This window comes from Haliotis rufescens, unplaced genomic scaffold (genome assembly GCF_023055435.1).
Source record: "Haliotis rufescens isolate VD_foot unplaced genomic scaffold, xgHalRufe1.0.p SCAF_14, whole genome shotgun sequence".
In the NCBI taxonomy this organism is placed as follows: Eukaryota; Metazoa; Mollusca; class Gastropoda; order Lepetellida; family Haliotidae; genus Haliotis; species Haliotis rufescens.
The window spans coordinates 28304233-28318579 of NW_025963824.1; the positions used below are offsets into that span (position 1 = coordinate 28304233).

The 14347-nt window shown below is 40.0% G+C and overlaps 1 protein-coding gene across 1 annotated transcript in view; it reads right to left on the minus strand.

Annotated features, from left to right (window-relative positions):
* Positions 1-345: 345 nt before the first annotated feature.
* Positions 346-14347, minus strand: part of LOC125379222 (proteoglycan 4-like) — a 39015-nt gene continuing 25013 nt past the window's right edge. Inside the window, exons 5-8 of the mRNA XM_048395461.1 lie at positions 5560-5821; positions 2310-2891; positions 825-945; positions 346-367 (exon numbers count right to left, since the gene is read on the minus strand). Coding sequence (XP_048251418.1) covers positions 346-367; positions 825-945; positions 2310-2891; positions 5560-5821 — 987 coding nt within the window. The remainder of the gene's footprint in view (positions 368-824; positions 946-2309; positions 2892-5559; positions 5822-14347) is intronic.

The window sequence follows — 14347 nt, forward strand, 5'->3', positions numbered from 1 at the left end:
CCACTGTGACAACCAGAATTTAACGCTGCAATATTTCAACAATACCACTGTGGCAACCAGGGGGTTAATGCTAGAATTTTTCAACAATACCACTGTGACAACCAGGGGATTAACGCTATAATATTTTAACAATACCACAGTGGCAACCAGGGGTTTAACGCTGCAATATTTAAACAATACCACTGTGGAAAACACCACCGGTTTGAGGATGTTGGGATTCGAACAGGAGTACGTACACGAATGAAAAGAGAATACACCTTACATCATTTCTACTCACCCTAACACAAAACCAGGCCGGCCAAATCCCATACTTAACCAAGCGTAGCTCCATTTTTGTAATATGTCCTATGTCTTTGGTCCTGGTGAACTGGAAATAGATATCAGCATAATTATAGACTAATATAGGGGTGTCGTTGTGCCAAGGCTAACACATAGACTCCAATATGAACATGTTTTAGTGTGCATTGTTGTTTAAAGCCGTACTCAGAAAATATTCCAGCTCTGTCTGTAAATAATCAAGTTTGGTCCATCAAGCCTTTTCACGCGATCAGTTTATTTACAGTTTGTTTGTTTGTTGTTTAACGCAGCACTCATGTGATAGCAGTCTGGAAGTAGATTAGTCTGGACCAGACAATCCAGTGAATGCCATCATGAGCAATTGAAAATATTCCAGCTCTGTGACGGCGTCTTTCAATACGGATGCGGATGCTGTATGGCGACATAAACGTGAATTACAACTCCGCCAACCAACACATCAACATCAACTTACTTTAAAGCTATCGATCTGTCCTGGTTGCATTTCAAGTCCTTTTTTATTTAGGTACAGTTCTTCAAGGTCGTTGTTGTCACCGTGCACCCTCAGATACACGAAACAGTCAGTGCCACCGTCAATCGATTTCCCAGTCTCTGTCACAACCTTGTATATGATCCTGACCAATACCTCCGCTGGAACACAGAATTTCAATATTACAAAAAACGGTTGTGTCATTCGTGACCAGTCGTGTTGTCCCGGAGCAAGCACAATGACGACTCGTACCATTGTCATCTCGGTTATGGGGAGGGGCGGTCGGTTAGCCTAGTGGTTAAAGCGTTCGCTCGTCACGCCGAAGACACGGGTTCGATTCCCGACATGGGTACAATGTGTGAAGCCCATTTCTGGTGTCCCCAGCCGTGATATTGCTGGAATATCGCTAAAAGCGGCGTAAAACCATACTCACTCACTCACTCACTCTCGGTTATGGTCTTAGCGTCAATTTGTTGTACCACATTCACCATTGCAGTGTAAGTTGTAAGATTAATCGGCCATTTCCGCTGGAAATAGACCTGTGATTTGTTCCATAGCCATTGTAAACCGGACTATTTCTGACCCGTCGACACTCGACAGCTATGAACGCCTTGTCAGACGGATATACCGCAGAATACAGGTGATCTGGTAGTCGTATGCGATTACCTATGGCGATAGATCACAAACACTTTGTTTAGCAGATTCAATTAACTTTTGTGGTAGATGCTATATAACCACGGTCACTACTTGTGTATGTCGAATATCTGACAATCTAGTCAATTTGTTGTACAACATCCGCCATGGTGTTGTATATTTACATGGATATAGTATTAACATAACGCGGTTTACATATACGTTGTTGTTCACACTCCGAACACGATCGGCCATTTCCGCTGAAAATAGCCCTCTGAAGTTACTCGTAGCCATTGTAAGCCGGGACTACTTTTGACCCGTCGACCTCGCTAGCACGTGACCGTCACGTGATGTAAACATCCTACATGTGCAGCGTGCAGTCAACACACACTCCGTCGCAGTGGTGACTCAGCATACCGCGTTATGTTAATACTATATCCATGTAAATGGGCGCTATTTCCCTTTGAAATGATCCGTCGTCTGACTGGAGGGATGAGGAGAAGGGTTGAGGCTGTCATCCGTGCACGCGGTGGCCCCTACCGTTATTTAACTTTTTGACACGTGAATGTCATTAATGGACGTAAATAGACATTTTTATTCATTATGTGCAATAATTTATCGTTGTTCCAAATTAGCAGTGCTATACTTATAGTGGGTGTTATGCTGTGGTAAAAACATCACCGGTGTTTGGGCAACCATATCTCAATTAAAATTTCATTTTGTTTTGTTTGTTCTCAGATGGTTGCTCTTTACAAACATAATGCTTTATCCAACTCCACTCTGTCAATTTTGTCATGTTCGTGATTCTTGTTTACTATACAGAAAATGTCTGGGAGGTGCTTAACTATTTTTTATGTGTATACATTGTAGTGTATTCTGTTTATGAACCTACCTGCTTTTGCGATCTTTGTCTTCCTGAAAATCTTCGTCATTCTGTTTTTCCCCTCTTTTCTCAGTCCCTTACGTTTGGAAGGACCTAGGTTTCCCGCAGGTTTCTTGTTCTGCAAGGTTGATGAGGCTTTGTCTTGGAGCACAGGAGATTTTTGGACATTATGTGTGGGTGGTGCAGATTTGTCGGTGTCCTGTGTGGGTGGTGGAGATTTGTTGATGTCCTGTGTGGGTGATGCAGATTTGTCGGTGTCCTGTGTGGGTGATGTTGATTTGTTGATGTTCTGTGTGGGTGATGCAGATTTGTCGGTGTCCTGTGTGGTTGGTGCAGATTTGTCGGTGTCCTGTGTGGGTGATGCAGATTTGTCGGTGTCCTGTGTGGGTGGTGCAGATTTGTCGGTGTCCTGTGTGGGTGATGCAGATTTGTTGATGTTCTGTGTGGGTGATGCAGATTTGTCGGTGTCCCGTGTGGGTGATGCAGATTTGTCGATGTCCTGTGTGGGTGATGGAGATTTGTTGATGTTCTGTGTGGGTGATGGAGATTTGTTGATGTCCTGTGTGGGTGGTGCAGATTTGTCGGTGTACCCTGTGGATACAAGAAACAACATTATGTAGTGACTGATCATCTTGAGATGGTAGGGGTTGGGATTTGTATTTTAAAAATATTTGTTTCAGAAAATACTGTATTTTTTTGTCTCAGGTGAGAAATAGATGATCGCTGGACAACCTGTATGTTATGTAAAATGTAAGTCTTAAAGCAGTGACCGAAAAAGTATATTATGTTTTTCACATTAATCACAGATCTGAGTGTTAACGAGTGTGGCGTTACACAAACAAACCATAAATAAACCTGTATGACTATCTCAAGGTCATTGTCAAAGATGCAAAGACAAAAGCAACATTAAGATGCGAAACACGTCGTATGCCAAGTACAATCGTCTCCTTTACCTTATAAACTATTGCCAAAAAACAAATATGGGGAAGGCTACCGGTAAAGGGGCCACGTGGTCGATTTTGAGTTAAGAGTGGAATCTTAATATACAATTAGATCCATCCAAAATAAAACAAATGAACTGAATATCTTTACAACTGACGGTGTAGTGTCTTGTCAAAGAATGGTATGATTACAATTTAAGAAATCGTGTGTTAACATTGTAACGTGTGTTGCCTTTTTATCATAAAACAATAATTATGAGGACGTTACCGTGTGCTCATCTGCATGTATCTTGTTATTAGCAAAGGTATAACCCTGCTAAATTGAAAAGAGTATAACATTGCTCAGACAACGCGCGCATGCGTAATGTTGGAAGTGGTCCTTTTATACCTATGACCGTCAGGTTTGCATTAAACATAATCAACTCTCAATAATAGACCATTATACTCGCAGTTGAACCATGGACTGTACAAATTGAATTTGTTAATTACATAATTCAGTTGTCCATAAAATGGATGCATTTAATAGGAATATGCAATTAAAAGGACAAACATTCACGTTTTATCATTTTATTATCAAGCTGACGTCAGGAACCTGGACTTCAATTATCCATCGTCAGTCTGGAATACCATCAGTATCAGTATTGAAAATTAGACGTTTCTCATACAAGCTGATACAATGTACTTATTTAATGTTTCTTTGTAATGATGCATGACTTTGCCGTTTGTGAGATACATAGGTAACTTTGAAATAATTATGAAAACAGCTTTCGCATCTTAAACATGTATCATTGACAGAAACTGCATGTATCTGGTATAAAAATTGTGTTATTTTGAATATTTATTGAAGAGGAGCTTTCTATACGACAAAATTATTTTTTTAGACAAGAATGCCTGAGACAAATACATCTTTTAATTTGAATGGACCAGTTGGTCGCTTTCTCTGCTTGTTCTGCAGCGTCTCTGCGTTCACTTCATGCTGCATAAAAGTGCGTCCGACTTTGTGTTACCTTTATAATTCCTCTAAACAATTTCAATTCTTAAGGCTTTAATGGACAGATTTTAAAATTATTACAGTCCATATGTGACAATTAAGCTTTATTTTCACTCATAAAGCACACTAAAAAGCACCGCCTTTTTTACATTCTCTTCTTTTTAGCTGATTCCTCCTAAACGGTGATTGACCCCTTGGTCCTTTACCGGTAGCCAATTAGTTCTTGACAAAGCTGTCCTGAACAAGATACACTGACCTAGATCTGCGACCGCCTTTCTTGACGTGTATAATATTTTATTTATCAACTAAGGTACCAAACAATCTGATATCCCAAAAATGCCTTCATAGATGGGACCTAGATATTGCCCTGAACATGACGGAATAGGCTTGACAAAAATTGTTCAAAAACAGTATTATTAATAGAATTATGCCAACAAACGTGTTGCTGTACAAAATGGGATATACAGAATATATATTTGCTATTTTTGTAAAGGAAAAAAAACAACCTTAATACACATGTTCTTTAATTGTGAAATTGTAAAACATGTCTGTAACAACCTTGCAAAAAGGATCAAAGACAAACCTGGAATAGAACTAGATGTTTCAAAATTGACAATTTTATTAGGATATCAAGACTGTCAAGGATATCAAAATGTTATTACACACAGATCATAAAATTATGGCCACTCTGTCAACAGCCATGCAAGTAAATCCTAGAACGTACACAATTCCAACAAAGATGTCTTTCCATCCAGACACAGGAATAGTTTTATTTGTTATTATTCATAGATATACTTTGTAGCTTGTAAGTACTTACGATTGTATGTGAACTATATTCTGTAAACTTGTTGTTTGTGTACACCAAAAACAAATAAAAAATAATTTTAAAAAAAACATTAAAAAAAGAACAAACTTCATGATATCCAAATCATAGACATATGTAGGCATTGGATCCTCTAATAAAAAAAATATAGAAAAAAGATACGATATTCATCAGACCCCATGAGATTTGACGAACAGATCATGAAAATTAGACCCATGTAGGCACAGTGTCTGTCTGATGCGATCGTCAAGTCATGAGCTTTCAGGGGCGGTCGGGTAGCCTAATGGTTAAAGCGTTCGCTCGTCACGCCGAAGACCCGGGTTCGATTCCCGACATGGGTACAATGTGTGAAGCCCATTTCTGGTGACCCCCGCCGTGATATTGCTGGAATATTGCTAATAGCGGCGTAAAACCATACTCACTCACTCACTCACATGAGCTTTCATGATAGATTAACTTACTGTATTTACCTCGGATGGAACAGACAGCCACATATCAACTTACCACATTTAAGAACATACTCGTCCGCATGATGTTGCCTTCCTCTTAACACCTTAAAAGCTGCTTCATCCGTTCCATCATTGTCGCACTTGGAACAGTTGGGGTCACGGGCGCACATAGCGAAACAGTGAAGTCTTGAGGACGGGTGGGCAATTTCAACTCTGCCCTCGTCATCAATCTTTCCTGGACTAACATTCCTTCCAAAATGCACCAGAATACCATCGTACATGTCTGCGCCTACTGTGAGATCACAGAACACCAGAAGCTGATAGAACAGACATATGATGTTGCTAAATTCCATCATCACAGAGACAAACACGCAGCATTGACATTCAACGCCTACTGGATGAAACGCAACGGCCCTATGAACATAACTTGTTCAGATGTTCTATTGCTGTACCCCTACAGGATGACGTTGTGTACTGGGTGTCACTTGCAACCGCTAATATTATAAGACGATTACCTGAGTGTTATCTGTTATAGGAGTTAACGTACCTTGAACTTTTCTAAATAACAGTCGATTACATTTCAGCTACAGAAGTAGATTCAGTGTATGATAGATAAGGGATCATCAAAACTTGAAGTGTCTCATTTAGAGATAAACTTGATACTCATGTACCGATGCTATCTCATTTTCTCGACATACTTAGGTGATTCTGTAGTTGGATCTAGATTTATCGCTCCAGTTGCATTATTGTATAGACAACAATATTCTTATGATATAGGATTTAATATCATGTAAGTAGATGTAATAAATAATGCATAATTTCTATGTATTGTCTATTGTATTTCCGTTTCATATGGTGTTTATGTAACGTGTATATACCAGAATATAACTAAAGTGTGATGCAGAAACAATGTCTGTATGGACAGTTCGGTGTCAGTGAATGTTTTAACTACAAAAACATAAATTGTTCAGCAGTACACGTAATGTATGTGAGAAATTGCTATTTAAATACGAAATATACCAGAAACAATGCATTTCAGTAAAAAACGTATTATGCCTACTAAAGTTGAAAAACATAAACATTTGGGGTAAGTTTTAAAAAAAATGCAAGTTGGAATGTCGCATTGTAGAAAGTGTCCTTGGTTAATTGTCTGAGGATATTTAAATAGACTCTTCAAAAAAAAGAAACACACAGGTAGTATTATTAGTGTTTTATCCTACACCACAAGATCTGACTTGGTTGTGATGCAGGGAAATCGCTACATGAATCTAATTCTTCAACCTCATCTTCTTCTAATTGTTGACCGTCTGAGGGAGCTGTTTCAACGGGACAACGCTTCACCGCACACAGCTCATGACACGGTTGACTACCTTCATAATGCCAACATCAACGTCTTGCCCTGGCCGTCGAGATCTACAGATCTCAACCCAATCGAACACCTCTGCGATGAACTCGATCGACGTGTACGTCAACGTCAGAACACGTCAGACACTCCCACAACTGACCAACGCGTTACAAGCAGAATGGCGCAAAATTCCGCAGGACAGAATTCGTACACTTATCCAGTCAGTGCCGCGGAGATGAGGTCTCAGTTGCAGGATGTATATGTGTTGGTTGGTTGGTTTGTTGTTTAACGCTGCACTCAGCAATCTTCCAGCTATATGACGGCGGTCTGTAAATAATCGAGTCTGGACCAGAAAATCCAGTGATTGATATCATGAGCATCAATCCACGCATTTCGGATCGATGACATGCATCAACCAAGTCAGCAAACCTGACCACCCGATCCCGTTAGTCGACTTTTACGACAAGCATAGTCGCCTTTAACGGCAAGCATGGCTTGCTGAAGACCTATTCTACCCCGGACCTTCACGGGTCTGTATATGTGTATAGACCACACTAAACAAACGTAGCACTACCAAATGAAGGATGTGAATGTATATAGACCACAATAAACAGACGTAGCACTACCATAACACTGACAATGAAGAAAAACGGACAACACTATGACAACAATTAACAACACCAACATTAAACTGACAATGAAAACACGAACAACACTATGACAACAATTAACAACACCAGCATTACACTGACAATGAAGAAAAAAGGACAACACTATGACAACAATTAACAACATCAACATAACACTGAACATGACGACACACGAACAACACTATGTTTGTTTGTTGGTTGGTTGTTTAACGTCGCACTGAATCAATATTAGAGCTATATGAGGGCGGTCTGTAAATAATCGAGTCTGTGAATGATATCATTACCATCAATCCCTCGCAATTGGGATACGATGTCATGTATCAACCAAGTCAGCGAGCCTGACCAACCGATCCCGTTAGTCGCCTCATAAGACAAGCATAGTCGCCTTTTATGGGTTGCTGAAGACCTATTCTAAACCGGATCTTCATGAATCCACTGACAATGAAGAAACACGAACGACATTATAACAACAATTATCAACACTAACAGCAGCAATGGAATAACACGGTAATAATGTTAACGACTTTAATAATCATAACAGAGTACTTTCAAGATGACATTTTAAACATTTAGGGAACGATGCGACTAGTAACAGGCTTAATTAACCGTTGCGTCGTGAATATCATGCAATATTAACCTTTTGCTGCTCTTGCGATGGCAGTTTAAAGAATAGTGAATCAAGGTCAACTGGAATGGTTGAGAAGAACTCTATGTTATGGGACGGCCGAAAAAGACAAAGCAGTATCGTTGGTAAAATGATCGCGTGAACAATATACAGTAAACTACGGTTATAACGAACACGCTTATAGCGAACTGACGGATATAACGAACTTATTTTTTAGTCCCGGCCATTTGTTGTATGTGTGCTGTTTATATGCTTATAACGGACTACGGTTATAACAAACTAAAATTAGTGGCCCCTTTGAGTTCGTTATAAAAGTAGTTTACCGTAGAGCCTTTCGAAAATCATTCGTTGTTAAGTAACCTATAGTTGCGTCGGAACTGTGGAGGATTGTTATGAAAAACAAATACAATTCACAATTTTAACGTTACTGTTCCCCTTTAGAAACGCACGAAGTATGTGAAGACTTTACCCCACCATCCTATATAATACAAGACTACCTCACCGTCTGACAATACAAGACTTCCATACCATCCCCAAATACAAAACTTTCACACCATCCCCGATTACAAGATTTCGTCACCGTCCCTGCATACAAGACCACAGTGTCCCGTTGATTGGGCGTTAAACAACAAACAAAGAAACAAACAAACACAGCTTATTCCAGCTATATGACGGCGGTTTGAAATAATCGAGTCTGCACCAGGCAATCCAGTGATTGGCATCGTGAGCATCATCTACTTGATCGATATATGATAACATGGATCAATCAAGTCACCGAGCCTGACCACCCGATCACGTTATGGTCGCCTCTCGAATAAGTAGCTAGAGTGGAAGGTCAGTTTGGTTTATAAATGACGTTCTGAAGAGAAATTTTGTATCGCAGCTCGAGGATCGCGTTACTGACTATTGGTTGAAAAGAATGCGTCATAAACGTGGTTTGTTTAATATGCTTCACTAAGAGGGTTATATTTACGTGTAATCAGCCACATTTGACAATGTTCCTCTTGTATTTTCACAAGGTTTGTGACTTTGTTGGTTGTTTTACGCCGCACTCAGCAATATTCCAGCTACAAATCGCCAGTGTGTAAATAATCGAGTCCGGACAAGACAATCCAGTGATTGATACTGTGAGGGGTACGATCACATGCCATCAACCAAGTCTCTGAGCCTGACCACCCGATCCATTTCGTCGCCTTTTACGACCGCAATAGGTTACAGGGACCTATTCTAACCCGGAATCCCACGGGATAATTTGGTTAATATATGAAAAATTGTTAACTTATTTGTTGTTTACCTAGAAAAAGGCCGGCAAGTAGTTGATCGCTATACATTCCTAGGCTTAGTATTGTTTTACGCCGCTTCTAGCAACATGTCAGCATTACATGAACTCATGTCAGGGAACCAGTACCTTCTGGATGAAGCTTAAGTTGGTTGGATGTTTTGTTGTTTAACGCCGCACTCAGCAGTATTCCAGCTATATGACGCACTCAGCAGTATTCCAGCTATATGACGGCGGTCTGTAAATAATCGAGTCTGGACCAGACAATCCAGTGATTGATCCACGCAATCGGGATCGATGACCGTGCATCAACCAAGTCAGCGAGACTGACCACCCGATCCCGTTAGTCGCCTTTATTCTCATTATTGAAACGTCCTCCACGTATTATCGTTGTCGATTTCCAATGACATTTCCGGGCATCAAATATTCAGGAAATCCCGCAACACCAAAATCAATTTCAATAAAGTATTAAAAATATACTTTATCTAAAATGACATTATATCTATCCTTCACACTTTGATTGGTATAAATGCAAACATGATCATGAATTTAGAACTGCTCAACTTCAAAAATAAATTAATTTTGCAGATTAACCCGGAGTAGCTGGGTTAACCACGTTGAATTAATTAGAACCCGCTCCGTCTCTTTTACTGTTGGGGCGGTCGCGTTAACGTGGTTGGTCGTCAAGCAGAAGGCCCAGGTTCGATTCAAAATGGGTATAGCCCGCGAAGATTCGGGTTAGATTAGGTCTACAGTAATCCATGCTTGCCTTAAAAGGCGACTATGCTTGTCGAAAGAGGCGATTAATGGGATTGGGTTGTGAGGATCGCTGACTTGGTTGAAGCATGTCATCGTATCCCGAATGCGTGGATTGATGCGCAGAATGTTAATCACTTGATTGCCTGGTCCAGACTCGGTTATATATAGACTGCCGACATATGGAATATTAAGTATGTGTCACTAAAATAGATTTGCAGGCATTTTTGCTCAAGTCATTTTTTTTAAAATCTTTTTTTTTGTTCATCCATTACTGAAGAATTAGAATTCCATTGAACCCAAACCTTTTTGACGCCATCGTGGCGGCCATCTTGGATTATAAAATGGAAACCCAAAAGACTTAAAATGCGTCTATGAAGGAATTCGAAAGTGCACGTGGTAAATGTTTATATACATTATAGTGTAGAATTTAATATATCAATAAAACTAGACAAATGTTCCAGCCTCCAACAGAAAGGTTGTTGTCATATAGTTTATAAATAATAACAATTTATTTTATTTTTGTTTTATTTTTTTGTATGTTCTTCACTTTCAGTGTCATGAAGTATGATGACAACAAGCATCGCCCAATGAACAGGTGGATACACTAAATTTACCATCATGCATCTGTTTTACCAAATAATCGTACATTTTACAATTATTATCCATTTGTGGTCAATTTACATATTTTACATGTCAGGTTTGTGTATTAATATGAATAGGTGTCAAGGAAATTCGTATATCTGCTGAGGTAAACATCCAGTTTGAATAGTTTCAGAAGTGGCAATTTTGACTTTTTACAGGTTAAGTTTGAATGAATATTATGAAAGCAATTCTTTTGAAAGTGCAAAGTTGCTGCGTTCTTCTATCCAAGAAGCAAGTCACGACCCATGGAATTTTACAGGATCCCTGATGAACAGCATTGGTACTGGCGTTCCTGCAGAACTTAAGATATTTGTGACGTGGGTCATTCAAGGCTCCAAATCAGCTAGCACGGAACGGTCATCAGATATTGATAGGTTTGCCAATATAATCGCACAACAATTTTAAATCAGATCACCTAGTCAGCTTCTCTCCAAAGTCGTCATGCATATTCCAAACGAAGAAACTCAACCTGCAGTTGTCCTGTCAACTTGCATTTCATCACATGCATCGCAGTAAAAAAGAGATCAATCTCCTAAATGCTGCATCAGTTGGCATATCATACAAGCGAGTGGGTGAAATCATCACATAGGTTACAGATACAATCCTTGAATCTATGGACGAGAATGATAGAATATACATTCGTCCAGGTATCTTCAAGGACTCCCCTTATGAGAGCTTCGTGTGGCAATGTTGATACGCATGAAGCGCGACATTCCTTTCATGGGACGGCAACGTCTGTGCATCAGGGAGTACACCCAACACTGACTAAAGAAACTGTTTCAATGACTTACCCTTGAGAGTTTCGTGTGACAATGTTGATGCCAAAGTTGATACGCATGATGCGCGACATTCCTTTCGTGAGACGGCAGCTTCTTTGTATCAGAAAGTACACCCAAGACTGACCAAAGATACTGTTTGCAAGACACTAACCCTATCATAAGAGACGAAGAACATGCTTAGAGATGTACTTTCAACTGTCTTTGAAATGAAGTGTCTAACATTTAATGGAAATCCTTAGCCGAAATCCAGCCCAAAGTTTATAGGATATGTGACTGGAGAAAACAGGTTGGCAGTTGAGTTAGCTTATCAAAAGGATCTTTTGCGGCTCATATCCAGGTATGTCTATCGACAATCATATTCAAGCTGTACTTTGTCATCAAAATCAACCTCCAGCAGCGGTACTGACAGTACTCTAGAAGAAGGAAAATAGGAAATCCCTGTTTAGTCCGGTAATTAAAGGTTTATTTTTCATGAAGGTTCAACAAAATTGACGGAAAAGGTTTTTTAACACATTTCACTGCCTTGATAGGTCTACTTTAAAAAAAAAAATAGTTTACCAAAATTTGATTTAGGGAAACACCCAAAATAGGTCAAATCCAAGATGGCCGCCATCAATACTAACGAAAATCGAAAAAGTAAAAAAAAAAGAATCAATCAAAATCTAAACATGGATGATGACTCTATTTATAATCAACTTCATAGGATCAAGACAGGGGAATATATATTTAACAATTTTGAAGTGAAATCTTACACAGAAATAAATTAGGGCTGCCCGAAATGTGAAAAAAATGCAATTGTTCCATATCGGACTACAAAATACTTAACACGGGCTTATAAAGAGGGAATAACCCTGCAATACTACAGTTTACAAATCAAACTTACTATCAATTTAAATGTCTAATGTTCAAGACAGTCTATATATTCACACTCATATACTGGACTTGAAGAGACGATTATTCAGTAATGTCAGAAACGTCATGACTTGGTTCATTTGAACATGTCATCCCTTTGCTTTGTCCACATGCTGAGGTACATTGTAGACAAAAAAATTCTGCATGAGCATGTGTTTTCATCACACTTTCAAGTGCAATTGTATCTGATTATTTTCAACAGAAATTTAGGAGTGACAGCTTGGTGCCTTGTGATTGGTTTCAATATAATGCCCTTGTTGCTCTTGTGAAGCGTCCAGCCCCATTCTGTCGCATCCATATTGTTGCCTAGCCAGGTCTGCACTTGGAGTCAGACTCGTTGGCTGGGCAATCTGGCAGCATCTGATGTCAGTGGAAGGTGTCGAAGGGGTAGGTAATTTGAGTTTGATACATACCTTCTCAGTGAATTTTGTCACACTTTCAGAATTCAAATCCAAGCCAGGCATACAGCCGTAGAGGATTGCAAGTGCCTCGATTACCAGCCTGCTCGATTTCTGCATGGTTTTCACCTGTCACCATGAAAACCTTTGAATATTCCTGAGACCATCCCTATGCCATATGGCCTCGATGTTGTGTTGGTCCATGACAAAGCATGTACAAAGAGCAAAGAATGGCTGAGATTAGGATCAAGGATCATCTGTAGGATGAAGATTTCAATGATCTTTGTACTTGTCTGAAGAAAGATGGCCTCATGGTATCGGGTCTGAAGTGATATTGCAACAGGATGAGTGAGTGAGTGAGTATGGTTTTACGCCGCTTTTAGCAATATTCCAGCAATATCACGGCGGGGGACACCAGAAATGGGCTTCACACATTGTACCCATGTCGGGAATCGAACCCGGGTCTTCGGCGTGACGAGGGAACGCTTTAACCACTTGGCTACCCGACCGCCCCTGCAACAGGATGAGAAGGTCTGTGTCATTCCCTACCACTACCAAAGGCTGTGTTTGAGCCAATGTCCAGGCAGACATTGCAATGTCATAGTCAGCATCTCCGGATGAGTGTTTAATCTGAAAACCCACCTTTTTCGATTTTTGACCCCAACAGACTGATGAATTTCTGTTTGTTTCTTTCATTTGCCAAAAGGGCTTTTTCTTCATTTTCAGAATCAGGTCTGCTGTGAAATCCACATCCACTCCAATCTCACTTCCAGTTCTTCTCTGATGGGTCTCATCCTTGGTCGAAAAACACCACAATAACCATCAAACACAATAAGAGCATTGCAGAAGTGGTTCCTCAAGAAATGAGCCTGCACAGCTTGTGACACTGATTTGCCGGACAACATCTGATCTGTACTACCCTCTGAATATACTTGAGTGATGATCTCCTTTAACCCAGATCCAGCCATCAGATTCCCAACTGTACCCACAAAACTCATCTAAGTATGGAATCCCCCCAAGACCAGGGCTATTTGATGCAAGGGGCTCTCAGCTGGCCGTGATTCGATGATCATGTATGCAATTCACCAAAGTTGCTGGTCAATTGTAATAACCGGTGTGATTCCATGTCGTCTGGCATGTTTGGAAATATACTCCAGCGTTGATCTGACACAGGATTTGTCACTTGGTGTCACGTTGATAATCAACAAGAATATCTCAGAGCTCTTCCTGGGGTATGGAATGTCAGAATGGAGCAACTGCATGCAACCGGAACACAGTGGTCAACACACACAGAAGTGGCGCACTCCACAAAATATCTAGTTTGCTATTCTTTTCATCAAGACAGAAGTCACCAATTGCCTTTGGATTTCTTTGTGAGAATAGTTTGACACTGTTGATTTTTTTAACATCATCCAAGTCCACCTTAACTCTTGGTACCCTCCGTTTCACCATCT